This window comes from Montipora capricornis, chromosome 12 (assembly GCF_036669925.1).
Source record: "Montipora capricornis isolate CH-2021 chromosome 12, ASM3666992v2, whole genome shotgun sequence".
NCBI lineage: Eukaryota > Metazoa > Cnidaria > Anthozoa > Scleractinia > Acroporidae > Montipora > Montipora capricornis.
The window spans coordinates 37864938-37867437 of NC_090894.1; the positions used below are offsets into that span (position 1 = coordinate 37864938).

At 41.3% G+C, this 2500-nt stretch overlaps 1 protein-coding gene across 1 annotated transcript; it reads left to right on the forward strand.

Moving 5' to 3' along the window:
* Positions 1-118: 118 nt before the first annotated feature.
* LOC138025782 (uncharacterized) lies at positions 119-1867 on the forward strand. Its single transcript, XM_068872945.1, has one exon. The coding sequence runs from the start codon at positions 119-121 to the stop codon at positions 1865-1867; it is 1749 nt and encodes a 582-aa protein (XP_068729046.1).
* The last annotated feature ends 633 nt before the right edge of the window (positions 1868-2500 follow it).

Genomic DNA, 2500 nt, shown 5'->3' on the forward strand with positions numbered 1-2500 from the left:
CGCCTCAGTGGCTGCACATCACTTATCATCGCTCCGTATTTTTTCAATATTTTTACTTCTTATGAGTTGTTTTATATTTTTTATCACATTCTAATAGGCTTCTATAGTGTTTCTCCAGATGGCCTTTTACTCTAGATCATCGCTTTGGCGTATTTTTGGAAGTGCACTCGGACAGAACTATGTCCCGAGACCGAGCGCTGAGATTTGGAACAAGTTTAAATCACTTGGAATTGCAAGGGTTACTTCACGGGGTTGCAGAAGTGGAGCCAAGAAACAACAACCTATTGCTACTGTTCTTGGAAATGGAAAGTATTCTGCAGGATATCAGGAGTTTTATTCGCCGAAGTTTGTTTCTTCTTGGAATCAACGTATGCTAATTCAATCTTCGTTATTTAAAAAGCAAGTCAACTATGCCAACCTAATTAGAATTGGAACTCGCAATTGTACTCCTGCTTCCTATTCCCCAAAGGCCGCTTTTGCCCTGTGGAATGCTCGCTCGATAAACAACAAGATTACAACATTATGCGATTTCATTATAACTAACCATGTTGATATTATGGTAATCACTGAGACCTGGCTAAACGGCGATGACCGCGATAACAGGACTATTTCTGATATTTCCAACACGCTAATAGGCTATGACATTGTACACGTCCCAAGAAAGTGTAGACATGGCGGTGGCGTTGCAGCTATTGGACGTAAAGGTTTCACTATCGCTAAAAATTCGACACCAAATTATAAAGCAATGGAATGCCTTGACATCAACGTCAATTTTGGAAACAGAGCATTGCGTCTTATTTCTGTCTACAGTCCTCCTCCTTCATCAAAAAACAAACTCACTCATTCCATGTTTTTTGACGATTTTTCGTGCCTTATTGAGGACCTTTCTTCTTCTCAAGGTACCTGCCTTATTACTGGTGATTTCAATTTACACATGGAAACTAGTAACCAAGATGTTGAGATTTTTAAAGATCTACTCGATTCTGCAGCTCTCCAACAGCATGTCAACTCCGTAACTCACAAAAAGGGTCATACACTTGACTTGATCATCTCTGGTTCTGAAGACAATCTTGTTTCAAATGTGCGTACATCTGTAGAGCTACCGTCCGACCATGCTGTCATCACATGTCAACTGGACATCCCACGTCCTAAAGCACTGAAAATTTCAATGACACATCGTAAGATAAAGCAGATTGATCATCTGAAATTCGGTAACGACATCTCATCACTTCCTCTGATTTGCAGTCCAGCATCTGATTTATCATCCTTGGTCAATCAATATTGCAATGATCTAAGCAATTTGCTTAATGTTCATGCACCTGTGCTGACCCGTTCCATCACCAGTAGACCTCACTCTCCGTGGTATACTGATCAGCTGCGTGACCTGAAACGTAACAAGCGCAGCAGTGAAAGAAATTGGATGTCTACTGGTCTTCAGGTACATAAATTGATCTTTATGGAAACTTCAAAGGTATACTATGATGCACTTGAAAATGCAAAACAGTTTTATTACAGAGACAAGATATCAAACTCTGATCAACGTAAGCTGTTTAAGTTCATAGATGGATTATTTAAGCCTCAAGGTGTATCTACCCTTCCTACTCATACGTCGTCTTTAGATTTGGCAAACAGGTTTATGGCCTACTTTTCTGGAAAAGTCAACAACCTGAGGTCTGGAATGGAATCCCCTACAATACAGCTGTCACGTGCCTCTCTGTCTGTGCCGTCAACTTGCACATTTTCCGAGTTTGGTCTTGTCACGCAAGAGACTGTCAGAACTGTGATATTAAATTCACCACCTAAATTCTTCGGTTATGTAATGCACGGTGCTTGGCTGCACTTTTTGGCTTCGTATATTTTATCGTAAATTTGTACATATTTTTAAGTTTTATGGCGATTTACCAGCTTCGAAGTCGTTCTAAGGATGTTAGGTGAGTGTGGCCCTGTTTTAGGGGGAAAAGAGCCGGCCGCCGAGCAAAGGAAAGAGAAAACAGATGTCGCTATTCCATTGAAGTGCAGCTAACTAACCGAATCAATCATTCATGAAGCTCCCTGCGACACCGAAATAAAGCTAACTGTGTGACCATCTCTCTATCACAACAAGACCAACAAGGAGCGAGGAAAGTCTACGTTCCATCTGTCTTATTGTCGAACGTAATGTCTTTGGCCCCAAAACTGGATGAAGTCTCTGATGTTATTACAAATGCAAATTTGGATATTGCCTGCATGACTGAGACCTGGTTGCGGGACCACATTCACGACAACGTCGTCAGTATTCCCGGGTATAATTTAGTGAGGAGAGACAGGATAGACGTAATCCATGGAGGAGTTTGTACCTACATCAAGAAAGGGCTAAAGTATACCGTTCTGGAAGATCTATACCATGATAAAATTGAAGCAATTTGGCTTCAACTACGACCTTCGCGCCTCCCTAGGGGATTATCCTCTAATCATCGCCAATGTTTACCATCCACAGACAGACAAAGGTGTTTCGGATTCC